The 26,436-nt window shown below is 47.3% G+C and overlaps 1 protein-coding gene across 1 annotated transcript; it reads right to left on the bottom strand.

Moving 5' to 3' along the window:
* Positions 1–21: 21 nt before the first annotated feature.
* LOC307242119 (heparan-alpha-glucosaminide N-acetyltransferase) lies at positions 22–25,752 on the bottom strand (the record flags this gene model as incomplete). Its single annotated transcript, XM_080016453.1, has 17 exons — positions 22–203; positions 369–481; positions 1,556–1,626; positions 6,118–6,195; positions 7,213–7,299; positions 7,427–7,550; positions 8,199–8,320; positions 8,460–8,572; positions 11,012–11,172; positions 11,285–11,315; positions 11,989–12,065; positions 15,623–15,708; positions 21,090–21,156; positions 21,256–21,325; positions 24,237–24,349; positions 25,307–25,428; positions 25,672–25,752. The coding sequence occupies 17 exons, from the start codon at positions 25,750–25,752 to the stop codon at positions 22–24; spliced, it is 1,698 nt and encodes a 565-aa protein (XP_079872579.1).
* Between the last annotated feature and the right edge of the window lie 684 nt (positions 25,753–26,436).

Genomic DNA, 26,436 nt, shown 5'->3' with positions numbered 1-26,436 from the left:
CATGTCGCGGCCATGCTGGGTTTAGATTTTTACGAAAAAGTTCTTCCTGTAGAGCAGGTAGGCGACGAGGACCCAGAGAGACGTGCCCCACAGGCCCTGGAAGAGCCACTCCCAGTGGCTCCCCTGGAAGCGCATCTCCCAGCTGAAAGGGAAGTAGAAGCCCAGGAGAGAGTGGCCCACGTACACCAAGATGGAGTTCATCCCTAATGGGCACAGCGCACAAGCGTGGAGAATCATTAAAAGGCCACTTCCTGCTCGCCAGACGCCACCGCGGTGAACAGAGGTCCTGTCAAACGGCCTCGTATACACATCATCTTAATGTCTCGAATGGGAGCGGGGCGAGCCACTCGCTCCATGAATATCTATACCTGGGTAGATGAATGGCTGCCCGCCCCACCACCCCTTGACGTCGATGACAAAGTACATGCCCCCCAGCAGCAGGAAGGAGAAGCAGCCCGTGCACGCCACATAGGACAAGGACCTGGGAGTCAACGGCAGAAATAGACTTTGTCAGGTCGGGAGGCAGGCCCGGCTGTCACGCCGTCGACAGAGCGGGGAGGGAATGGTGTGAACTGTCGTGAGTCTATCAATCCTGTATTGAAGATAAGAAAAAATAAATAAAGAAAAACTCGGCAGGCTGCAGCCGTGGAGCGGTGTGAAGCGTCGACACCGGCCGGGGATCCCTGGCACGTGCCCGGTGGCGCTGCGCCAGCCTGCCATGTCCCTGTCTGTTGCTAAGTGCAAGAATGTTTGATGCAATATCATCTAATGTAAAATGGCGTCCTCCCGGAGCCCCCGCCCCCCACCCCACTCGACCCCACCCCCCCCCCCCCCTCCCCGAAGCCGGCGTCGTTTTATCTCGTCTGAAGCGGAGCCAAAAAAGGACTCTTGGCCTGGGAGTTAATTACCGCCAGACATCCAGGCAGGGACCCCGTACTCAAGAGCTCAATAACCTGCGCCTGATGAACTGTCCGCGGGAGCTGGCGCAGGTAATGGGGAGGGAGGGGAGGCGCCTTGTTCCGGCCCCCCGCTGGGGGCCTGGAATTTTGCTTACACATCACAGATGAAGCGGCGCTCTTCCCAAGGCAACATTAAGACGATAAATATCACGTTGCAGGTAATACGGACAAAATAGGCGGGCTGTGAAAAGAAAAAAAAAGAAAAACAATAATAAGTCCCCGCACTTCAGTCAAAGTTGCCGTTCACCTCTCGCTCGGCTATCCCTGCGGTCGCTCAGGAGAAACGGGGTTGAAGACAGAATAAGTACGTTGCGTCCGGTTCAATTACGTGTGAGCGCGTCAGGACCATTGTCTGCGGAGCCGGGCGTCATTCCGCCGCAGCGAGGAGGGTGGTAACTGCAAGGGAGGGGGCGTCGCCACCCCCCCCCGACATCCCAGGGTGATTATTTACAGCGTCGGCTGTCGCCTGAGGTAAGTAAAACGCGTGTTTTAGCGGGGCCAGGATTTGTGCCCGCGCTCGAAAGTCATCCTTTCTTTCCCCCCCCTGTGTGTGTGAGTGAAAAGTGGCTGGATTTAGAGGCTCAGGAAGCACTTACCAAAGGTTTTTATTGACAGGAATAAATCCTCCATCCCGCGTGCACTTACAAAGGATGGCCGCCGAGGCTCCCTGAGGGTGGAAACGAAGCAGATTTCAAATCGATGGAGGGCGATAAAGCAAGTGTTGTGTGGGGGGGACGGGGGGACGGGGGCGAGGGCTAAAATGTTCACAGAGCAACCAGGCCCGGTAGATTAACCGATTATCTCTCACATCTCTCTCTCTCTCTCTCTGTCTCTCTCACACACACACACTCTCACTCTCTCTCTCTCTCTCTCGAACACACACACACAGACACACACACACACACACACACATCACCCAATCTACCCAGGCTGCCCTCCATACCTACAAAGAGCCAAAACTACAGCTGTTAACCCGCTGAAGATGGCACTAAACCCATTTACTCCGGTGCCTTTTTTTAAACCGTGGGTTTATCCAATCTAATAAACAGCCCCCCTCCCCCCCAAAAAAACAATTTTTTTTACTGAGTTATCTGGTTTATCTTTACATCGGATCTGGATATTCAGGAGAATTTTTCTCTCCTTCTTCTCCTTCTTCGTGATACTCCAGAGAGAACGGCAGGCGTATAGATCAGGATCCAAACGCGCTTGTTAGGTGGATATCCATCATCTGTACGGATGACAGAATCGATGGCCTGGAAATAGCCCGGTCGGGGCTGGCTTCAGTCTCCAGGCTACGCAGGCGGCAGGATGTGCGGCTGGGGCTGCTATGTTGGGCAATCGCTCAATTTCAATCTCTCCCTCTCGCCGCCTGATCGTTGGATTTTAATTAGCACCGACTGTTGTTTATTAGGAAGATGATGCACGGGCGTCGGCCGAATATTAAACACCCCGGCTTTGGCTCTTTATTTATTCGCGGCGGCAATCCAACTGCACCCGTGACCGGAGGTGGAAAATCCGGGGTCCAGAGAGTACAATTCCACCGCAGGGTTCTGAGTCAACCGTGCGGGTCTGCTTATTAGCATCAACCCAGGGAGTGGAATCAGGCGGACCAGGACGTGGGTGGAGCAAAAGCATTTACTTTCCGGACCTGGAATTCTCCACCTCTCGCCGTGACGCCTGGCCCCGGTTTTACGGTAGCCCGGCCCTCCGTCTGGGATTTGAGAACCCCGCGGGACGATCAGAGGACGATCGGAGGATTCCTGTGGCCGGGGCGCCAGCAGAAATGAGTTCTTTCCTCCGCCCGGGTGGAGCTCCCTAATGTCAGTAGCACATGTGTGGAGGCGAGAGGCGGTCAAACCCCAGAGTTGAGGCTCCGTTCCAGCGCCATGCTGGAAAGTCAATATCAAGAGACATATCACTTAGCCGCTGGACGCATCCAGGGACTAAGTGATATACTGCTCTGTCTCCGCTAGCTTTTTTTGGACAGAATCTAAGGCCTATAGGTTTTCCATCGCCGCAAGCCAAACATTAAATATACATGAGTATAAAACCAAAACATAGCGAATGAACAGCGAGCAGATTCAAGCCGTACTCACGCTTTGCACACACACTCGGTTCCCTGCCTGCTCCACAATAAGATTCTTTACTTCTTTAAGTTACTTTCACACTCTCAATTCCGTAAATGTGGCTGGAATTTAAGCATCGGTCGTGCCACCAAACGCGGCTCACGCTGCGGCCCCGTGTCCTGACGGGGTACAGTACCAAGACACGTCAGGCCACCGGGGGGTGGACCCGAGGGATACAGACACCTAAATCGTGGGCTGCACATGCAGAACGGCAACGAGGCCATAATGTTGTTGTTATTATTGTGGCACGCTTTAATTTATCACACCATGCCTCCGGGAGGAGCAAAGATGAATCTAATTTCCCTCGGTGCCCCCATCCAGCCGCCCCCACTGCTCCAAAGCCTCTTGGCCAGCAATGACAGTCAATACGGTTCACATAACACCAGAGGCTATTGAAAAAAAAAAAGAGACATTCAATCATTTAAGAATTGAGGCTAATGGCATCAAGAACAACACCGGCCCAAGTCAAGTCGCCCCGCGCGGTAGAATACGCTCTCGCTCACGATGGCAAAGATACTTTGATGTGTCACGGGCAAAATTGGAGGAATTGAAAGAGGACGGGGGAAATAATGGAACAATTAACAATCCAGGATCCGTATTAAAAACCAGATCAATTATGTGTCGTGAAATATAACATCATTGAATGGGCGTCGTCACACCATACACCACAATGAAATTAGCAAATGAGCTATGTACTGTGATGAATGGAGCTACTGCTTAATGCATGAGTAATAGTAGAAGTCGTAGTAGTAGTGGTGGTAGTAGTTATAGTAGTAGTAGTCATAGTAGTAGTTGTAGTAAACATAGTACTAGTAATAATAGTAGTAGTAGTAGAAATAGTAGTAATAGACTAGTATTAGTAGTAGAAGTCGTAGTTGTAGTCGTAGTAAACATAGTAATAGTAGTAGTTATAGTAGTAGTAGTAGTAGACATAGTAATAGTAGTAGTGATAGTAGTAGTAGACTAGTAATAGTAGCAGTAGTAGTAGTAATAGACTATTATTATGAGTAGTAGTAGTAGATGAGTAGTAGTGGTAGTAGTAGTAGTAGACTGGTAGTAGTAGTAGTAGTAGTAGACTAGTAGTAATAGACTGGTAGTTGTAGTAGTAATTGACTAGAAGTTGAAGGAGTAATTGACTAGTAGTAGTAGTACTACTAGACTAGTAATAGTAGTAGTAGTAGCAGTCATAATAGGCCCAATTTCTAGGCCAAATCTCAGACTAATTCTCATTTTAACTAAATCACCTTTCTCAGTCTGGTTGAAAAGTCTCAGATTCTGGTTTTGGTTTAAAAAAATCTGATTTCCAGAAGGTGAATCAGAGCTGATCCAGGTCTAAGTGAAGTCTTCAATTAAACCAGGACAGAGGCAGGTTTATTTTTGGATGAATGGGCGTGGCCTCCAGGTTGAGCTGGACTAAGACCAGCGCCAAGACCAGACAAAGGGAGCGGACTAGTCCTTAATGACCTTAATCTAGGACTTCCTAGTTTAGCGCTAATCAATCTTGAATTAAGCAACGTCCCAGAAAGGCATTTTTAAATTCTGGATTCATTTAAATTGGATTAGCTTAGTCCCGATTTGGATTAGACCCCTGTGCGCGAATCTGCGGAGGTCACGCCTCCTGGAACAGAGACCAAGCCTTCCCCCGCCGCCTAACGGCCGCACCACGGCCGCGCCAGGGCAGCAGCAGGGCAGCACCACGGCAGCACCACGGCATCACCATGGCAGCGCAATTGCTGCCATGGCGATGCCGCGCGCAATCAAAACAAGTCTCTCGGCCTTTGCACCCACGTGTTGCTGTTCTCTTCTCTGAGCGTCGTTGGAGCGCAGCGCCCTCCTCCTCCGATCCGGGCGCAGATGCACCGTGACTCGTCTCATGTGACACTCGCTTTGTCCCGCCGGGACGCTCTCGCCCTCTGAGTGGAGTGGTGGCCAGCTTGCCTGTTTTTTTTTTTTTGTGGCGGGACCACCCAGGTCGAGCGTGGCGTTTCCAAAACAAAAATGGCCTCCACCGCTCTGGTACGAGCAGGAGTTGCTTTCGCGTCGTGGGTCGTTTTCTGAGGAGATGATGATCCCCCCGCACTCAAACACCCGCGGGATGTGAGCGGACGTTTTATTTTGATAGGTGGACAAATCATTCGTCTGTAATATCATGTGTTTTGGGTCCGGTGAACAGGGAACGAGATAAAAATGTCTACGCTGTCCCGGTCCAGTGGCCCAACGGGAGAACCCGAGCGCTTACCGTGTAAATAATACGCACAATTGTTATATTCTAAAAACCACATGTGAGACACATGATGGCAACGAGAGCCACTGTGTAACCCCCCTGGGGGAGGGGCTCCGGATACCCACGTCTGCCCGGAAACACACACGCGGTGTTTAATTGCGGTAAGATCACACGCACACACGCACGCACGCACGCACGCGGTACATATTGCTCATGAGTGGTTTGGGCTGCTTGACTTCTACGGTAACCGAAGGGCTGGAAAATACATTACAGAGATTAACCTGCGAGGCAGAGAGCAGACCATAACACAGGGGCTTAAGTCTACTTTCGACCGAGTGAGTCATGAGGCCTCAACTGTGGGACCCAGACGGTTTTAATAATATGTGTGCAATAACACTGGTATTACGCTGTACATACTGTTATAAGCTACTTAGTATGTAGTAATAATTCTTAAATTATAATTTATACCCTATACACATAACAATCATTCATCAGATTATGGCATTTTGTATAATATTTATATATCTGACTATTTCTGTTTTGTATTTTTTGGCTATTTGTATATACATGACAATTATTATTATTTATTGTTTATTCATACATTTTTTTTACTCAATTTTCTTTGATTATTCTTATGTTCTCCTTTTTTGTTCAGACTAATTATCTGTGGAGAAACGTATCAAACCTCACCAGAAAATAAATTCCTACTGTAAGTAAATGTGAACCTGGCGGAATAAAACCGATTCCGATTCAGATTCGGTTTTTCCCGGCATTAGCGTGTACAGCTACCATTGGGCGTGTAACGTACCAGGATGACGGCCCACACCAGGAACCGGGAGAGGATGCTCACATTGTTCCCCCTGTAGAAAATGAGAATTTTCCCCGCCTGTGGAGGGGAGGAGGAGGAGGAGGAGGAGGGAGATAAGCAAAGAGCGCACCCCCAGCCACCCCACCCCACCCTCCTCATCCAATCACAAGTTAGCTGAGAAATGTAAAAAAAATAATTTCCTCAAAAGTCAATTGCTTTCCCCAGTAAGTAAATAAATAAGCTGGGGATGTGGATGTCAGTGCTGCCGTCCCTGACATGTCGGTCACATTGCTCATATCCCACGGAGCCAGATGTTGGGTGTAAGTCACCCGCCCCCCCCCCCCACCACCACCACCACCGCCACCCCACCCACCCCCACCCCCCGCCCCTCTGATTAATTTGGTGATGATGAATATGTCTCAGCCGAGGGCATTAGCATGGGGCACAGACGGGGGCAGCAGACACCTGGCGTGCCTCCTCAGACTCGCTGAGTGAAGGGCTCAGCGGCTAAACGCCCACTGGGGGAGTTGAGCAATGCGGCCCGACCTACCGCCCAGGCCCGCTTCCCTGCACCGCCAAAATTTCATTTTGGGGACACCTCGGCCGCCATCAAAGCGCGCAAAGCCGCCCCCAGGGGCGAGGCCCAAGGCTTCTTGCGACGCGAAAGGCGGGGCCCCCCCGAGGTTCTGTTTCTTGTTCTTGGGTTCCTGCATGTCAAACCACTCGGTCGTTAATGGAGGAGAGGCAGCTGTGGGTTTGGCCGACGAGGCGGGAAAACCCTGCGCGGCGCGGCGCGGCTACCCCCCCCCCTCGTGGACGTCGTTATCAACAAATGAAATAAATTGGTTTTAAAAAAAAATAACAATAAGAAAAAAAATAACAATAAAAATGGTTTCATGTTAAATACAATTTAAAATGAAATATTTATAAAATATATTTTTTAGTAATTTTATGACGTTCTAAACTTACAACTAACTAATATTTATAACATTTAAAAAATGATTTTTCTTTTCCCCATGATATACATAGACAATAAGGCATTTTCTCTCCACCACTGTTGTATTACTGCAGAAAAAGACTTGAGCGTGAGCTTACTTGCATCCCGATGAATCCCATGACAATGGAGTTGATTGTACCCAGCATCCCCTCTGGGTCGAAGGGCTGCGTCGTCTGATACATTTCCTGCAAAACACAATGCAACGAAGAAGGAAAAAAAAAAAAAAGACCCAACCGGGTTGTTTATTGCTTTGGGATTTCACAAAAAAAATGGTTTGTCAGGGGGAGGGGGAGGGGGGGTGGCGTGTCTCACCCTGCAGGTCGGGTATCTGTACATGTTGTCCCCAAACATCCACCTGTCCACGTACCCCGCAGCGCCCCCGGTGCAGTTCGGGTACAGCCCCTCATCACTGATTCCGCCGGCACCCAAATAACCTCTGTGAGGACAAACAAGTCCGTCCCCCCCCCCCCCGACACACACACACACACACACACACACACACACACAGCCTTTTTATTTATCACCATTCAGCCTGAAAATATTATTAAAGAAATGAAAAGAAAAAAAAAAAGGCGGAGTGTGGCAGTCGGTCGAGGTTGCTGCCTCATAAGCTGGAAGCGCTTTTTGCTTGGAAGCGTTTTCCTCCCCTCCGTGCAGCAACACCCAGCTGGGTCAGGCGCGGGGGTTAGGAAACAGAAGCACAACACAGCAGCACTGGAGAGAGCGGGAGAGGGAGAGGGAGAGAGAGGAGGGAGACGTGGAGCGAGGAAGATGGATCCTCTGCCCCCCGTGCCTCTTATTGCACATGACAGAGCGAGATTGGCTAATTATGCCCTCCGAAGCATTCGGCCACGGAGCCATAAATCACGGTGGCTCATAACACTGGCAACACATGGCGCGCACTAACACCGCCCCGGCCTGTTGCTCGCCAACGCCCTACCCCCTTCTGCCTCTCCCCTATAGGAGATGACCACCGCTCGGACGCGATATAAATAAGCCCCAGTAAAGTTATTACGTCCTATCCGTCTGATCACATGAAGGGAACCCGCCCGGCGATGGTTGACGCGAGGGGGGCGGCACTTACGTGGGGCAGCCGGGGACGGGCAGGAGGAAGGTAACCCCCAGCCACGCCGCCTCCAACACCACGACGAGCAGCCACTCCGGCCAGTAGGGGGCCAGGTCCCGGACGGGTTTCCACCGGCGGCCCTGCAGCAGCGCGTGCACAGAGGAGTACACAGAGGTCAAACCCTACGGAGCCAGAGCAGCTAACCCCCTACGGTAGGTCGGCGTTCCCGAGGCGGAGCTCCCGCAACGCAATCAGCGGCGGGATTAGAGAGCCGCTCACCCCCGTCGCCGGGATTTCTCGCCGGCCCCAGAGGGTCTGCATCAGAGACAGCGCAAAGTAGGTGAAGCCCAGGCGCTGCAGGACCCCGGGGACCCTCAGCCACGACCAGGACACTGGGACACGGGTCAACGGCGACGACAACAGGGTACGACCAGTATGACCGGTCAGGAAAACACACATTGTTAAAAGAATTATAATAATGCATTAACATCAGCCTATGGGAGGAAAATGAATCACATTCAGTATCACACGAGAATATTTGTCTTTTCCTGCCGATTGGTGGAGATTTTAATTAAAAACACAGGAAATGGATCGGGATAGGCCAACGGCATAGCACCGGGACCGTGGCGACACTAACATCTGTAAATCCTGAAGGAGGACGTCGGGGCAGACAGCTTTCGGACGCAGAGGTGTGTGTGTGTGTGTGTGTGTGTGCACGCCAAGAAGGTGGGAGAAGATCAGAGATCCTCGGTTATCGCCGGGGCCCCGTCCAACTGGGGCGGCTGTGGGAAGCGCCCCGGGCTCGGGAGATGGATGGTAATCTGCGCATTAGTTAATTGAAAACCTCTTTGCTGGTCCAAAGTGCGGTAAAAACACTGTAATCCCCGATCATTGATCCGGACAAAAATTAAATAAAAAAACGGGCGGAAATCTCTCCCCCCCCCCCCAGGAAAGGAGGAAGCTCTCCCGGGAACCGATGACACATTTGTTAAGTAGGAGGGTTACACCCCCACCGCTTGATGGACTCGCCTGATCTGCCACTCCAAACACCGGTTTGTTTGTTTTTTTGTGTGCTTCGAAAGTAGTTTTCACAGAAGTCGCACAGGGTTTTTCGTGACTTCACACTCGGCTTTTGATTTAAAAAAGGAAATCATGCTTTCAATGGGTCAACATATTTCTAAGAAGTAAAAGGTTTCGGTGTCCACTGAGAGTGAAAGTCTCTGCGGGGGGCCCAAATTGATCCATCTCGGAGGAAAAAGAAATGGGGATCGTTTCAAAGGGGATAACATTTAACAAAAGGAAATGTGTTCCTGTGATTATTACTGGACTGTAGGTCTGAACTAAAAGAAAAGGTTCAGATATAAAGACACAAGAGTCGAAAATGGAAGGCGAGACACATCTCGTCGTGGCTGGGGGGCCGCTGCCTCGCTGGCAGCGCTTCAGAGTCGGCGTCGGAGGTCAACTCCCTCTGTTCTGGTGGGGGAATATTGAGATGCATGGAGCGGTTCCATCCGCTTATTAGATGAGTGCCGCTTTGTGCCGAAGGACGTCCTTGGCGAGAGGACGTCCTTGGAGAGGGTACGGCAAAGCGGCGGGTTTTTTTACGGTCGGGTCGGGGCCAGGCGGTTCTGAGCGGCACCGACAGCAGCAGCAGCAGCAGCAGCAGCGGCGGCGGTGGCAGCAGCAGCAGCAGCAGCAGCAGCCACCAGCTGGGGCCGGAGTGCGTAACATTATCTGTTTGGAATTGTCCATTACCGCAAGGGTTGCAGGGCTTTAAAAAAAAAAAAAAAAAAAAAGTCTTCCTTTGGCGCTATCCACCTCTGTTAAATGTCCCCTGGTGCTGGGGTTTGCCACTGCAAAACACAATAACAATGTTTTTGTTAACCGGTTAGAGAGACGTCCACCCGGGAAGGTCCATTAGCAATGGGGGAAGGGTGGTGGGTAGGGGGGGTGTCGGCTAATGTGTGAAGGACGACGCATGAGAGTCAAATCTCCAGGACTTTCTCACAGCCTTTCCAACCATAATGAAATATATAGTTTTACATACACACAGGAAAGCTCATAATAGTACCTGTTTTTGATATTTATCATTTATAACCAATATACAATCATTTATGTTGTGTATAGTTTAGCATTTTGTATATTCTGTATATTTTCACATATTTGACTGTTTCTGGTTTGTTTGGTTTTTTTTGGGGGGGGGGTGTTATTTGTATATATTTGACAATTTTATTTAACTTATTATTTTTGGTTTCTATTCTATTTTCATCACCAGTCCTGCTAATCGTCGCTTCTTGTGATGGTATGATAATGTGGAGATGGAAATGAAAACTCCAATGTATTTCTCACTTGAAAACACCTTTAAATTGTAAACAAATTTTAACCAATGTTCCACCAGACCAACATCGCCCGCGTGCTCCGCTAACGATGGCAGCTCTTCCGAATGGGGCCGGCCCAAGCCTTGATGGGGCCCTAAGCCGGGGTGGGGGGGATGCCCGGCGTGACGCGGCGCAAGACGCGAAAGGCCATTTTTGTTTCGTTCAGTTAGGAAGCGGAGGAAGATAAATACATCTAAAAACACAAAAAAAAAAAAAAACACTTATTGGGGTTTAATTGGAAGAACGGGGAACGGGCCCTGCACTGACTTCTTAAAGTGAGCCAGTCAACTTAACACTGTACAAAGTGTCACGCTGATCGTGTTGCCCGCCCCGCCCTCGCAGTTGTGGCCCTGAACAACCGCGGAGAGCGTTTATGGCGGCGGCCGGCCCCGCTTCCGAATTCCCCCATAAACGATGAAGGCACGAAGGGAACGCGTGCCGTGGGTGACGTACGCGGTCCGTCCCTCGGACTGTAGTTCATGAAGCAGAAGCCGAGCAGCACCAGCACCGCCGTCCTCCACGTGAGCTTGCGCAGCAGCTGCGGGCGCCCGACGCCCTTCCTGCGCATGGATCGGAACGCCAGCGCCACCGACGTCCCGATGATGAACACAAACCTGGAGACGGGGGGGGCGGGGGACGGGAGAGCGCCGTCAATAGATATACGCGTTCATAAAACTCTGATGAGGCGTTGGAAAGGGTGTAAAAGACGTCCGTGCAAAAACCCACCAAGGCATGACCAGATCGGCAACAGTGAGACCTGGAGAAGAGCACAGACAGGACACAGTACAGGCTTCCATTTCCTGAACGTGTGATACATACGAATGAATGTGACTGTTCTCTCCGCGGCCGGCGATGATCGGAAAAGATTCATCAGGTCCCCACCCCCCCACCTCAGAGATCAATACTCCTGTTGGGTCGGACTGAGAGGCCGCGATGAAGCTCAAACTCGGCTCGTCTTTACACTTCATCGGAAAGCGGCGGTTGCTCTGTGTTTTGATGACAGCCCAGCCTCAGTCAGTAGTAATAATAATAAAAAATAAAAATAAAATAATAATAATAATAAATAAATAAATAATAGTAATAATAATGATAATATCGACTTTGAATGTGTCCAGATGAGGGATGGAATGACACCATTTTGGATTGGGCCTAATGCATTATGTGGTAATAATAAATGATGAGGTGCTAGATGTTAGAAGCACATCGTAGAGAGAAAAAAAAAAAAAAAGAGAAGATCATTCCTACATTCTCCTCCCCCATTATTCATTTGAATCATGAATTCGTTCGAATTGTAGAGTAATGGGAGGAGACGGGCTGGAAATGCATTTCTAAACCTTGGGACGTGCGTGGCATGAAACATTCGGAGCATGTCGCTCCAAATATAATATTTTGTACCACCGGTTTAGGGTCTTATGAACCGCCAACTTAACCATTCCACGGTGCATGCTGAAAGAACCAGTAGCCTCCTCCGCCGTAGTTCACGAAAACCATCAACGTCAGGGAAAACCTAAAGAAGGGGGCAAAATTATTATTAATCCAGCATTTGGTATAAAAGAAAATAAAATAAAATAACATAACATAAAATACATTAAGATTAAAAAAGATAATATTATCAGTCCTTGGTGGCATGTTTTTCAAAATAGTGTCTGGTCCTGTTAATTCTGTACACCCATAAACTTGTGAATTAAAAGTTCTGCGGAGACTGGATATTTTATTCTGTCGCGCGCCCAATGCAACACAAGGTAATGCAATCTAAGCATTATGAATCACTCAGGAAATGAACACTCGTCCTCTGGATCTCCTCGAGCAGGACTGCTGACTACAGACTTTGGCTCTCTCTAATATATGATACACTTATACTTCGGCGTGGGCCAGGAGCTGTTGCGGCGGGGGGCACCACGTGATGGAGTGCTACGGCAAATCGGTCCCCATGTAGGGGAGGTGTCCGCGTCGCATGTGGCAAAAAAAAAAAACGAAACAAAAAAAACCCCGAAATAAATAAAACAAACACATTCATGCGGAGGATTATCCAGGTTGCCATTGGTTCGCTCCCCGGCACGTTCCAGCCTTTTCATCATCTATAAAACTCCCATTCATGTTTTTGATTGATGTGTTATTTAATGAAAGTGAGAAAAGAGGGTGCTTTTTCAAGAGCCATAAAAAGATTAAGACAACCTCCCCTTGAACAGATTGCCTGATAAGGTGCACTGTATCTACCACCGCCGCCGCCCCCCCGTTTTCCTGCGCAGATTCAATTTAGAGGTGCACCCAGCCATTACTGGTCCTTTTAGCCCTAACCTGCTGATACAAGATTTTAATCGGCCGCTATCATCTCAAAAGGGCTATTAAAGCAGACTAAACCTAAGTCCCCCTGTGCATATGCACTCATTCACTGACGCGCGCACACACACACACACACACACACACACACACACACACACGCACACACACACACACACACACATATGGGGGACATTTGGGTTTTGACAAACACATCCATTAGTTGTTATAGGAACAAAGACAAAGGTTAACATGATGCTCCGGATGAGGCCCTGCGTAACTCACCGCAGCACTGGAGACTTTTCACCCATCTTTTAAATTAAAACACGTTGGGTGTCTGACGGGAGAGGCCCAGCGGCCTTATGAGGACCGTTTAGGGCAGATTACATTACCGATGTCTTAATTCATTTAATTTGGGTTCAAATCATTTTGTCGCACGTGACTCCTAGTAAGTGGAAATAAACAACCAGTGTGACCGGTGGACCTGCAGCGTAGCTCTTCCAGGATCGCCCCTCCCTCTCGGTGGTCATTTCGGAGAGCTCTGCTCTCCTGGGTAGCTCACCGACTAGCTCGTGGACTTATTTGATTGGGATCACTGTACATGCAATACCAATTAAGAGTATTAGCTCAGTGCATTTCCCCGTCGCAAATGGATCGTCACGCTCCATCGCTATTGGGTATTGAGTTACTTGCATTATTGCTGGCCACACGGAGTACATGGAAACCCAATCTAGTCATGACAAATGGCAGAGGCTTGACTGGAAATGCCAAGGAGCTCGGGTCCGTGGCCGAAAAATCCAGATATCAGAATGTTCAGTCTTGTGTTCAGTGCATTATCCTTCTCGCAAACCTGCGGGGTTATGTGAAGCAGTTGGGCAAAGCTCGTTATTTTGAGGCGATAGCCAAAATAAATGCTGCTGACTGCGTGGGTCTGAAACAGGGGAGGGAAACCGGCGGATGACTTTCAGAGGTGTGGTGCGGGATTGAAATACAAACCCTTTTAGAAAAATTAACGCGTAAAACAAAGTCCGCAGTCGTCCGTATATCACGTCAGCTGGGCCAGAGGAATGACAAGAAAGAAGAAAGAGAAATTGTTCCGCTCCGGAGAAAAAGCTTTTTGCAGACGGAAAGGTTTCAGCGATTATGGCGGATGACTGATGCCGCCGTTCTGTTGAGAGTTGTTACTTATCAGGGGCACGGATCATAAGTCATCGGGTCGAAGTACGGCACGGCATTAATCTTGAGCCCCCCGAGTCGCTGAGTCACCGTTTGGTGTTTGCCAGGTATGAGCATACCGCAAATATAATGCATACCTAGGGGACAGCGCCCCTTGGACGGACATCGCCGCTTCAGAGAGCACTCCGGGGAGGGCGCGGGGAGAGAGGTCGCGTCGAGAGACGGGGCCCCCTGCTACCGGCGGCGGCACCAGACGTGCACGGCCCGGCAGATCGGCTCGTGGTGCGAGGCAGAGGGTGAAACCAACCCTGTGGCGCAATGAAAGTGAGGGCCGGTGCGCGCCGGCTGAGGTGCGGGTGCCGGGTGCACCACTGGCCCGTCTCGCCCGCGCCGTCGGGGAGGTGGAGCGGCTACGTTTTGCATGAGCATTATTACCGGACATTTTGACACCTTGCGAGTTTTTTGTTTTTTTTTTCCCAAATTTTACCAGGCAAAAACATGGTTATTACCGGAGCCAAACAGTAAGCAGGTGACGTAGTGCCGTAAGGCGTGACGCACTTTTCCCGCGGTTTCGAACCCGAAGAACCCACAGAGGTTACACAGTGCAAGAACAGGTGTTCAGGGGGACCCTGAGTCTTTAAGTGTAATGTTATGTCTTCTAATGTCAAAGTGATTTCGGCACAAGTAGCTAAACTTGCTGAACCCAATTAGAGCCACTGATTTAAACTCCTGCGTAATCCAAGAAACGTTTCTGGTCGGTTCTCCGAGCTTTGAAAAAGCGGATCTGCACACAGTGGAAGACAACAAATATGTTATAATCATCAATATTATTGTCTGTTATTTTCCTCGAAAGGACAGTTTTAAGTTCTGGCTGGTTCAAAGTAACACACAATGCAATAAGACTCCACAGGACTCCAACGGCAACTGTAAATTGCACTGTAGGGGTCTGCAACAGCGGTTCATTCTACTTGGCCTTCTGATGAACTTTCAAAAAACGCCGCTGCAATAACCAAACCAATTTCCGCATCGCATCAAACTTCCACGTCTTTTATTTCCAGTTGGGCACACGTTGTGCGCATGGCGGTGCAGTTCGTCCAACAGACACACACTGACGGAGACGATGATGCCACTCTAACTTGTGATGCCTCCGAGCTCTTGGAAACACCCCCCTCCTCCGGCCGCAGATCTATGGCTGTGTGGATGTGTGCTGATATGTTGATGGTATTATGGCATCAATTATTTGGCAAGGGGGAGGTCAAAGCCACACCAGCATCCTGTTTCCAGAGAGGCGTGCTTTGTGTCTACCCTCCGGCCGCAATTAAGGCGAACAGAGGGAGCCCAGATTCAATCACATGCATCACTCCTGTCCAACAGAAACATGCTGTTCCAAACCGTAGAGGCAGAGATATCGGAAATCATGCCCAAAGCTATTGCTTGGTAACAAAAAAGCTTGAGGGAGCACTTGGCCAGACTGTGACCCCCCCCTAATTATTCATTATGCCGGGGCCTGTATATCTTCATCGTGCCTCAGACCGGCCGACAAATGAATGAACATGGAAAGTAGCTTGTATGTGGTGATAGAACAATAAGCAGGGTCGCCGCACGTACCCCCGAAAGGTGTCCAGGGATCGCAGACGTGTCTGTTTGGGTTGAGTTGGGTTTTCGGCGTCGCTTCCCACGGCGTGCGCCTTATCCTGCACGGTGGATGCATGCACAAGTTGACAACAGCTGCACATTCGCGATGCCAAAAATAACAAATGAAGAAATAACCAGTTTAAAAACAGCAGGGTGGTTGAAATTTTTTTTTTTTTTTTTTAAAGAAAACCTCTCAAAACTCTTTTTAGTGATGACATCAATCTCTCAGCACGTCGTCAGTCCTCTGTGCTGAGTGCTGGCGCCTCCCTTTACCTCGTTTTGGAAGAGGAGATTCTGGAGAATCTGGCATCTTGCCCTCCCAGTTGGATTAGCTTGCCTTGCCCCCCCCCCAAAGTAGTTTGAAAGGGCCAGAGCAGGAAGACACTAGAGTTAATATGTTATGATGGATCTGAATGCCATCCAGAGAGCATATGGGAGACAGAGGCAAGTCGCTCAGAAGGATGAGAGGAGCCATTCATGCTCACCCGAGAACCCGCCACCCCTCCTCTCAACCATGACCAGTGGACGGATACGCCGCTCCGACGTTCCCACATATGTGCGTCCGTTGTACAATTGGCTCTGCTAACATTTGTATCAATCATTCCATTATTGTCTGAGCAAATGACTTGATGGTTGGAGACTCCAAACAATTTCAGAATGCCGCTCTCAGGGCCGCTTACTGGGCCAATGAAAATACGCCGGCCGGGGTAATTGTTGGGTCGGGGCTAAGTTAACTTTTCATTGCAAAAATACACACCGCGTTCCAAATTATTATGCAAATGATATTTTTCTCTCATTTTCAAACAAGACTGTTTGAAAATGAGTCTTCATGTATTTCTGGGCCCCCTGCAACCGTTTCTGCTTGTGAGCATTGCTTAGGGGGGGCCAAATAGGTTTATGCACAACTGCAAGCCTCTGGAGGATCCTACACCTTGGGGTTCGCGGGACTCCAGAGGCACCAGCAGCTTCAAATACCTGTTTGCTGCTTTGTAACGGCATTTTAGCAGCTGCTCTCTTAATCCCATGAATTTGTCTGGCAGAAACGTTCCTCATTCTGCCTTAATCTGCAACAACCCGTCTGTGCTCTGAATCAGCCACAAATCTCTTCACAGTACGATGATCACGCTTAAGTTTTTGTGAGATATCGAATGTTTTCATACCTTGTCCAAGGCATTGCACTATTTGAGGCTTTTTGGCATCAGAGAAATCCTTTATCTTTCCCATGTTGCTTGAAACCTGTGGCTGCTTAATAATGTGGAACGTCCTCCTTAAGTAGTTTTCCTTTAATTGGGCTCACCTGGCAAACTAATTATCACAGGTGTCTGAGATTGATTTCAGTGATCCAAAGAGCCCTGAGACACAATACCATCCATGAGTTTAATTGAAAAACAAAAAATGTAATGTTTAGGACACCTAAATCCAATTTGCATAATAATTTGGAACGCGGTGTAATGGGTTTTTCATCGTAAAATGTAAATTCTCTCAGGGGGCTTCAGAAGATTTTTGTCTTGCTTGATCTTGCTAAACTATGGCGGCCAAACCCCACATAATGTGAATGTTGCGCCCTGGAACTGCAACTATTTTGGCGATCTCAATGACCTACTTAAACACACACCTTCTCCATGCCAGGTGCTCAGGTTTCATCTACACATGAAGAAACATGCTATAGAATATTCCATTCAAAATACAAGGATTAAAAAAAAAATTAGATTCGTTTGGATGGCACCAAAATCCAAAAAAAAAGTCAAAAAAATTCATACAAAAATCAGGCGGTCCAGGTTAAGGCAAGTAAAGGACAGTGCATTCTGACGAAGTGTGCGTTCAGGTGTGTTTTGAAGCATGCAGTCATGGGTCTTGCTGTGGCAAAAAAGGTCCCATACAGCAGAGGCTGCAGCACTGAACGATTACCCCCACCCCCGCGCCCCCCTTTCAGATAGGTAAGAGGGGGCGAGGCGGCAGAGTGCTTTGTAAGTGGCAATGATCAGCTTGAACTGAATGTGGGAGGAAATAGGAATTCTGGATAATGTGAGGTGATTTTTCTTGTATTGTGGGTAATCTAGCAGGCTGCCACATTCTGAAAAACACTGCATATGGCTTGGAATTTTGTAAGCAAAAAAAAAAAAAAAGTGAGTTGCAATAATCAAGACATTCTCTCAATGTCAGGATCCTGCACTGTGCTTGTTTGTTATCTGTCTCTCTCTGGCTCCCTCTGTCTGTCTCTGGTTCCACATCCCTGCCACCGCACACCTGTCCCCAGTCAGCAAAACCTCACCACCTGTCTTCACCTTCCTCATCCCTCCCTTATGATATAGTCTGGTGAACCCAAATGCAGGACACGGAGGAGGCTCAGGAGTAGGCGCAAGGGTAATGGTTTATTGAAGAACAGACAGGGTCAAAACTAGGGGAGCAGTCAAACGGCAAACTTATTGGCAGGATATCAGGCTCCAGGAACAGGCAGAGAATTGACACAGTAGATAGGACAGTAAATGCCATATGCACAAACACACACACAGACAACAATCTGACCGAACATGAACCCAGTGGACCCGGTTTTTGTAGCTTTCAGGTAGTTCCTCATCAGGGACCAACCAGGAGATTCACCTGTGAGCCACCGGCCTGCTAGTCGCCAGCCTGCTAGACGCCAGCCTGCTAGACGCCAGCCTGCTAGACGCCAGCCTGCTAGTCGCCAGCCTGCTACCCGCCAGCCTGCTACCCGCCAGCCTGCTAGACGCCAGCCTGCTAGTCGCCAGCCTGCTACCCGCCAGCCTGCTAGACGCCAGCCTGCTAGTCGCCAGCCTGCTACCCGCCAGCCTGCTACCCGCCAGCCTGCTAGTCGCCAGCCTGCTACCCACCAGCCTGCTACCCGCCAGCCTGCTACCCGCCAGCCTGCTAGTCGCCAGCATTCCTCCCGGCCTGAACATTCCCGTCCTACCTTTGGCCGATTCTCAGTGCTGAGCTAGCTAGCCCGGTACTCGCCAGTCCTGTTCCTGCCCCTGAGGATCCCCAGCAGTCCCCTTTATCTGGATCTCTCTGGCTCCCTCTGTCCCTCTCTATCTCCCTTTGTCTGTCTCTGGTTCCACATCCCTGCCACTGCACACCTGTCCCCAGTCAACAATCCCGCCGCCTGTGAAGTCCTTCGTAAAACCAGCATAATCTCTGCTTGAGGAAATTCTGAGACATCATATGTCTGTCATGCGAACACTACAGTGTGGAGGGGTGCAGTGCGGGGTCTTTCACATATGACTTTTTCGATGTGGCAATTAAACTAGTCCCCTTGATGGTGGATAATAGAAGCAAGACAGAGCAAGTAGTTGATAAACAAATGGCCAAAAACGGTACGTTGGGGGACAGCCTCAAGGGCGATGGGTTAAGCAAGCTTTGTGGTTGCCCTGGTTATGAATTGAGAGGTGGAATTTGAGCCCGGCGAGGGCTGGGTGAGAAATACCACCATGGGTTTGGTGGCCCAAGAGAAGAGAATATTGCGATTGACTGTGTCAGAAGCAAGGGCGAAAAGCGATCACATATTGAGAGAGCCCGGATTATCAGAGAGGAGAGGATCAGCGATACCTCTTTTGGTGGTCAGTTGCAGGGGTGTGAGAGGGGTGAAAGGGGGTCATAAATGTTGTTTTTGGCCATATGGGCTTGTAGTGGAGGGCAAATATTGAAGACGCTTTTTGATGGTATTTATGAGAGAGTTGTGTTTAGAGCTTCTTTTATGAGAGCATGGAGATCGCCTGACCGGGTGGTATTGAGGGCATCCCTGTATTGTTTAATATGATCAGTAAACGGCTGGAAGTGTACCCTACAGTGGCCTGATTTCTTGTATTTCTTGTATAGCCTTCTATAGCCTGGTCATTGGCTTTTCCTGGTTTCAGGGTTATACCAAGGAGAGAAGTGTAAGGTGGGACCCAATTTAGTTACTGTACTGTATGTGTGGAGCAAATTTATTAAGGGCACTCGAAATCTTGCGGTTTTCATTTTCGACTAATGTATTCACAGTGAGTAAATGTTCTGTAAGAAAGGTTGAAGCAGGAGTGCAGGAGAAAGGGACAGGCTTAATGGCTATTGCTTCAATGAAAGTTATTCTCACCAAAAACTTGATACAATTGATATATATCATGAATTTATGTTTTGGCAACGTTCTCTCAAGCGTGACGCCCCGATCAATTATCATTGTCAATCAATTTTGTACCGTTTGATTTGTTTTTAAAATTGCCACCCTGTCTGAAAACGATGGCTTTGGGTGGTAACTTTATTTGAATAGATTTAATAAATAACTGAACTTTTTCCTTTCACAGTTTAAAAAGGAAAGATGTTTTAAGCATGGTCAATATTTTGTCAACACGATAAGAAATTGAAATATTAAATGGTGATAATCACAAAGTCACAATCCTTTACAATATGTTTCTCAGCATGTTCTGTATGTTAACGCAATAATCCTGGATCAAAATATTTGATGCAAGATCTGGTGTATGTTTTGTGGGCAGAAATAAGCAAATATTTATTTATAAATTCATACACTTTTTTTAAGGGTCCTATGGCTTTTACCCGATATCAGGCACAGGGGCTTAAGCCTTTGTAAACCCTTACATTGATATTAATTCAGGCCTGATGGCAACTGAATAATTTTCAGTGATTGGTGTTTTGGTTATTATTATTTTCTTGCTTTTTCTGTTATTATGGAGAAATTAAAGTTTCACAATTCCCATACAAATCTACTAAATAATTTCAGTATGTGTTGGTGCCTGTGAAAATCTTTCACCTACTTCCATCAGTAAAATGCTGCACAGTTCCTTGTCAGTATGTTTGTAGGTCACGTACAATATATTCCCTTATAACTTTGAGGCTTCAACGGAGCTTTGAGATTTTTCCCCCCCATAATGTCTTTGCTGTCTCTGCCTGATATTTGCCTGATATTAAACCACACCACTTCCCATACTTCCAGTACAGAGACACTCAGTATTGGCTATTCCAAATAGTGAAATTGTCTTTTTGTTTCATGGATGACTGGTATCTCTGTGGCCAAGTCTAACACTAATTGTAGTTAAAGGCTAATCAAGGCACTGCGAGCAGTTTGAGCAGTTTGGGATTTTCAGTGACATTAACTGACCACTGTGGACAAAAGCCGTAATGTTTCCGCATGGGAATAAAGATGAATGGTGTTTCCATGGGCTCTGTTACCTCTTGCTGCAAGGAGCCAACTGGACTCTCTGATGGCTTGTGGGTTTGAGAGAAATCAGTCAGATCTTGCGGGCAGCAATTGGAAATTATTGCCTAGAACATTCAAGATTCAAGATGCAAGATTATTTGTCACATGCATATACATGGATAGGGAAATAGTGGAGAGCTCACCAATAAGCTCAAAAAGTAATATCCAAAAAAATAATAAAAAATTATTAAATGTATATTCTTTAGTGTCAGCATTTCCCATCATACTTACATCATCTACTGAGTGCTGTGGGCCTTGGCAGCAAACACTCCTGAGACGAATCGTCGTGCAAGGCCTCCTATTACAAAGGAGTGACGGGTAAGGATTATGTTTATATGTCTTAAGAATAAATAACGGGCAATGGCATTTGCAGTCACAATAACGAGCAACAACGTACCTGTAGATGTAGGGTGCCACCACGAAGACGAGATCGATCAGGGAGAGCAAAAGAGCTGCCACCAAAAGCGCTGCAGAAAACAATGAAATAAGGCGGCGTTTACAAACGATCTAGCGGCTGTCATTGGACAAAACGCGGTGGATGACATTACGGGTATCTGGGTAGATTGGCGAGCCATGTCATACGTCGCCCGCGCGTCGGCCATCCTATACCTCTCTTATCAAAATGGGATCTCACCACGAAACGAGAGAGCCAATAACCGCAACAACCGTCTCCTTCAGCTTTCTTTGTCGTCCAGCCAGTGTCAGAGCCCTCAAGTGACAAACAGTGACATAATGGAAGAGCCTAAGTTGATCCATCACAGAAAATGTCAATACAGGTAATATAACGCCCGGAGGTATCCGACAAGGAAATGTAAGCCTACATGGCAACAAGGACAAACAGAACAAAGGTGGACTCCCAGAAGGCCTAAATGATATACATACTATATGGTTTCCAGATAGATAGTTCGATAGATAGAACAATAGATTGAGATAGATAGATAGATAGATAGATAGATAGATAGATAGATAGATAGATAGATAGATAGATAGATAGATAGATAGATAGATAGATAGATAGATAGATAGATAGATAGATAGATAGATAGATAGATAGATAGATAGATAGATAGATAATTTATACAGGGAAAACACATTGAGACCGAGGTCTCGTTTTCGATGATGCCCTGGTTACAATGATCATACAGTACATAAAAATATTCAGAGACCATAAATACAACAACATTGGCAATTGTCAATAAAATAAAAAAAATTTAAAAAAATTAAAAATGCAATAAAATAAAACTAAAACATTTGCAGATCCCAACATCGAAATCACCTAAAAGTTACTTAAAACTGCCAAAAGGGACTAAGGCATTCAATCTGTAAGTCTTTTGAAATGTCATTCCAAGCTTTTGGGGCATGGCAACGGAAAAGCAGTTATTCCCAGCTCGGTTTTGACTTGAGGGACCTCTACAACCATCCAAAGCTGAGGTCTAGTCCGGAAATTAGTTAAGTTCCATTTGATGAGAGGTGCCAGGTGGTTTGGTGGCTTGTGTAGGATAACTTTGTTAACAAACAGGAGTAAATGTTGAGTTCTCCGAGTGGCCGGGGATGGCCATCCCATCTCCTGACAAAGGTTGCAGCGGTGAGTTCTAAAATGATCACCAGTAATAAAACAAAGTGCTGAGTGATAAACATTGTCAAGCTGTTCCAGAGGGGTAGAGGCAGCGTGCATATAGATAATGTCGCCATAATCGAGTACTGACAGAAAGGTAGATTGTGCTAAAAGCTTCCTATTTTCATGCAAAAAGCACATTCTATTTCTAAAAAAAGATTTACTCTTAACTTTTGAGTTATCTCCTCGAAATGAACTTTGAAAGACAGCTTTTCATCAATAAATACACCGAGATACTTGTAGTAGGGAAATTCTCTCAATTTCAGCCCCATCCACAGTGCAATTAAAGCGGTCAATTTCGTTCAAGGTGTGTGATCTAGAGAATTGCATGCTTTTTGTTTTTGCTCCATTGAAGACAAGTTTAAGCTCTAAAAATGAGCTCTGGATTGAATAACAAGCTGTCTGCAAAACAGATATCGCTTCTCCCAGACAGACAGACAGACAGATAGACAGACAAATAGAAACTATATGGACCCTGACCCTCGCGTCTATGCTGGGTATTTCATTTTTCCCCCAAACGTCTTGCATCAACGGGCAGAAGCGACAGTAAAACAGAACACCCACTGTTTGCTCTCGGTGGAAAAACAAACAAGGGGAAGACCGCGTTAACCTCGGCTGATCGCATACTACAACGTCCACTCCGGACAGAGACCTGGCACTTAATCACCTTCTTTGCAGTCTTTGCATCTGGGTTGTCCACTCATAAAAACGCCATAAAGCTCTCAACGCAGAAAGAGGAACCGTGTGTATAACACTAGAGCTCTAGAGTATATTGTACATACTCCGCAATTGCAGGGGCGGGGAAACCTTCAGGCCATGGGCCTAATACGATGGAAATTTATTTTACAACAATTTGCACAACAAAATGGTAAAAGAAAAATATTATGATTAGTCTTAAAGACATGTTCGCGAAAGCTGAGTGAACAATGCTTTCGATTTCTTTGAGAATTAAGGCTTCCGCAAGTGACTTGCGGTTTGCGGTACTAATGCAGAATACGGTACTAATGTCATTACAGCGTGGGAGGGGAGCGATAACAACGACCAGAAGCATATCCTCCTCCCAACATCGCATTCAAACAAATGGCCCCCGTCGAATCGCATGCCAATCAATTCTGGGATGCCGAAGTAAACTTTGAAATTCCCGAGCAGGGCAACTCCAACCTTCCCTTTGATGGGCTGCTGACCGTACGGTACCATTACTTAAGCTGAGCCGGTCCTATGGGGAGTTTGTATAATCACCGGTCTGTGAGGCTAATGGAAGCTCATCATACTGTGAGGGGCGCAGTCACACTGACCATATATCTGCCAGATAATGGCTACTTGGCCTTAAAAGTCTGATCTACAACATAATCTGCAATATTGTTAAGTAGAGTGTACATTATGGAGCGAGACGCTTTCAAAATCCCATTACGGCCTAATCCTTCCATACTCCCTAATGTATTACCCACAATCCTCCTCCAGCACATGGAGCCGGGGCCTTCAAAACAAACAGAAAAAGCTTTTATTTTGTCCTCTTTTTAGGAAGCCCATCTTATCTAATCAATACGTGTCATGCCCCATGGGATGAGGGAGGCGAAGGAGGACTTCGACCTGTATCTTCTCTTTGCGTACTCGATGAAAAACCATAAATTGTGTTTACTTCCATAGTCGCCCTGATTCGCGCCCTGTGAAGCAAAATCGAATGCGGTAATACTTCCATGATTGATTACTTATTAAGACCTTTCCAGCGTCTCCGCAAGAACACATTAGTGTACTGTACTTACGCAGATCCGCATTATGTGGACTTTTATCCACGGTGTGACGGCAGGTGCCATTGGTGAGGTGCTGGTTGATCCAGACGGCGTAATGGCCGCCTTCTTCATACGTCTGACTCCACCTGGAGACGTGTCGATCAAACCAAGCACAACCATGAAAACGCATTCCCTTTAAAACATGCATAAACATTTTCTATTATTTATTGGGGTAATGCATATTATAATAAATTCTATGCTTTGCTTGGTATTTGACTGAGTATAGTTGTTTTTTTTCGGTCCAGAGTGTCCCATTCTAGTTGTATATACACACCCAGAAAGCTCAGGAGCGACACCTAATGGCCATATACCAGTACTGCATTCTTCAATTAACCATCTCCAGTTTCAAAAAAAGAAAAACATGCATTACATGCTCCTATTGATCTACTGCGGGATGACATACCAGCTATCACTCAGAGTGTTTTTTTAAAAGGGTATAGGAAATCGATAGCTGCACAGTCTGGTTAGAGACCTCGCCATTGATCTCAGAAGGACGAGACTAGACCTCTGAGAGGGACAGAGAAAGAGCCGACCGTACATCAGAGCTTTGTCACCAGCGGAACCCGATCCTGGGCAACATGTTCAACGATGACCCCCAAATGGAAAGCTCTGCCCCGATGCCTTGTTAACACTCGAGTGTTTATAAATATGGCCGCCCTCGCGCGCTCAGCCTGCGAGGCTCTCCGCAGGCCGCAGGGGCTTCTCAGCTTCAGCGAGCATTTCCATCAACATCAAAATGTCAGGCCTTATTAACCCTTAAAAATATAAAAATAAATAAATGACCTTGATCGATACCCTGCGGAGTGGTTTAAACAGGGGCATCACTCAGGTCCAAAAAGCAGGTCGGGATGACGGAATCACACCCCCAGACCTGTAAATAATCTTGCAGACTGCTGATGCAATCATGTAATCATCAGAATGCCACTACGCTATACAACCCCAGGACAGAGTTAATAAGGAAAAGGGAAATCCAATCTGTAGCACTTGACATTTCCTCAGCAGTAAATGGAGTGAGCAAAGCGTATATGTGTGTGGATGGTTACCTGCACAGGACCGCCTTCCCGATTTGGGATTCCACTTGCATGGTCAGAGTGAACTTAGTGCTCACCACAGCAGATGCATTGTGGTTATTGTCTTCAACACTGATCAAGGGCTGGTACAGGCACTGGCGGGGGACAGACAAACATACTGTACTTGGGACATTTTCCTCAATTCGGCTGAAGAGGCTTCGAAAATTACAAATATATATATTACGTTAATCTGTTGTATTTGTACAGCATTTGTCATTGCTTACAGTAATACCGTCTGAATAACAAACTAGGTCAACAGGAAATAGATAGATGGGTCGGTAGCAGGGAGACTGTCTTCCGAGACCAAAATCTTGAATCTGGGATGGGAGGTTCCGTACCTTGTAGCAATAATCTGAGGTGTAGAAAACATCAACTCCCTCTGACAGATGGTTATAAAAGGTCAACAAGGCCTGGTCCATTTTCAATCCTCCCCCTGGGTTCACGAAAGGGTTGACAAAAACACGTTGACAAACAGCTCTCTGGGCCTAATCTAAATCATAAATATTCAATGGGATAGGAGTAGATAACATCCTGAGATTGTCAGATTAAGTTCTAATAACAATGATGACTGAATCACCGGTTGAACTGACCTTGAAAAACAGTTTAAATGGACGAAAACAATCGGAATGACCATAAAGCCCTACTTGTAGATCAGCTCACACGATTCCAAAGTCAATTTTAAGCATTGACTTAGTTTCATTGAGAGGAGAGTTATTTAAGAGCGCAATGGCCCGATCAACAAGTAAGACATTTGTAAAATGAGCTTTGATGATATACATATCCCCAAAAAATATCCCCAGACCTGGAGATCCAGCCTCACCTGTATATGAATGCCTCCCGTCGATCGTCGCTATAAGGAGACACAAGGTCAGGGCCACTTGTGGCACGTTTCTCAGATCCATTTCGCTGCCTACTTCTGAACAATTCCACCTCAACTCCCGAAGCGAAGCTCATCTTTATGACTCTCACTAAAAGAGGCCAAAGGGCAGAGCACATGCATATGCACACAAATAGAATGCATCGCTTTAGAATAGTCTCGCTATAATGGCACATTGGCACTTATCCTGAATTACTAAATGACTAATTGCTAATACTAAGTACTA

This window comes from Zeus faber, assembly GCF_960531495.2.
Source record: "Zeus faber genome assembly, chromosome: 16".
In the NCBI taxonomy this organism is placed as follows: domain Eukaryota; kingdom Metazoa; phylum Chordata; class Actinopteri; order Zeiformes; family Zeidae; genus Zeus; species Zeus faber.
This window is presented reverse-complemented; position numbering and strand designations above follow the sequence as displayed.